At 30.1% G+C, this 1,264-nt stretch overlaps 1 protein-coding gene across 1 annotated transcript in view; it reads right to left on the bottom strand.

Moving 5' to 3' along the window:
* LOC136795351 (protein spinster-like) overlaps window positions 1–637 on the bottom strand; it is a gene marked incomplete at its 5' end in the record, with an annotated part of 4,023 nt that extends 3,386 nt beyond the window's left edge. Inside the window, 1 exon segment of the mRNA XM_067045576.1 lies at window positions 364–637. Within this exon segment, the coding sequence (XP_066901677.1) occupies window positions 364–637 (274 nt within the window).
* Between the last annotated feature and the right edge of the window lie 627 nt (window positions 638–1,264).

Raw genomic sequence — 1,264 nt, 5'->3', positions numbered from 1 at the left:
GATTTATTTTATGAACATTAATATATATAATATTAAAAAAAAAAATGTATAAAGTTACAAATTTTAATAAGGAGCCTCCAAACTTAGTTTAGCAAGGCCAAACAGAATCTTTTGACCTAGCCAGTTTATAATTACAGTAATAATCATTTACTAAAGTTAAATTACTCAGTTTAATTACGTACTTTATTTATTGCACATCTTAATTGGCTGATCAATAAAAACATCAGATTATAATAATTTATAATTTTCTTACATAAGAAATTTTACTATGTGATCAAAACAAAATATATTAGGATGGTTTGTTGGTGGTCGCAGTTTGGAAACCCCTGGTTTAAATAATTGAAGAGAAATTGGCATCCTTACCAAACCCATATCAGTAACAATACCCCAATTCATATTTATTGCAACTTGGGTTAGAAACATAATGGCATATGCCAAAACTCCTCGATGACACAACAACTGTTTAGAAAATATGAAGAAAAATGTCAGAAAAATAGCACCAACGAAGACGCTTCCCGCACAAATAAGTGGATCACCTCGTTTAGTGTAACGTCTAGCAAAATATGAGCAAGTTGTCCCTAAGGGTACTCCAACCATTCCAGCAATCCCAGCGATCACACCAAAAACTAATGAAACACTATAAAAATATGTATCAGAATAGTGAGGTGAAAAACTTCCTTCACAATATTATCCAATACTCTACAAAAATAATTACTCACTAAGAGATATAAGATAAAACCAGAAGGACATAATACAACAAAAAACAGAATGTCTACAATCTTTTGGAGTTCTCAAGCACATGTATACAACAAAGACAATATCACTGAAACATATTTACATAATCAAAAGCTGGAACATTAAGACATATGGATAAACAGGTAATCAATTCAACTAACTCTTATTTTTAAACCTATGATGCAACTATCATTTTAACTTGCCAATGGTACTACCATCGCATGACAAATATAGAGAAACTGTAATTCAATACATATTTAAAGAGTTAGTCTTTTAATTGAATTTAAATAATAATGTTAGTTCTTTAGGCCAGTGGTAGATTCTATTGGAACCTTACATAAAACTCATTGTAGACCGACACATGACCTTGCTGGTGAAGAACAAAGTAAAATTACCTGGTCTTGGCCTAAGAAAAATATACGAATGCTGAGAACCATAAACAAGGATGAGATTTGAAGAAAATAATAAGAATGATGTAAAAAACAAAAAGTTTAAATTAAGTCAGCAAAAGCTTGATACAATAAATAAT

The sequence above is a fragment of the Halyomorpha halys genome, unplaced genomic scaffold (assembly GCF_000696795.3).
Source record: "Halyomorpha halys isolate HHAL.00 unplaced genomic scaffold, Hhal_1.1 Scaffold7531.1, whole genome shotgun sequence".
NCBI lineage: Eukaryota > Metazoa > Arthropoda > Insecta > Hemiptera > Pentatomidae > Halyomorpha > Halyomorpha halys.
The sequence above is the reverse complement of the archived record's forward strand: the minus strand, read 5'-3'. Positions and strand labels throughout refer to the sequence as shown.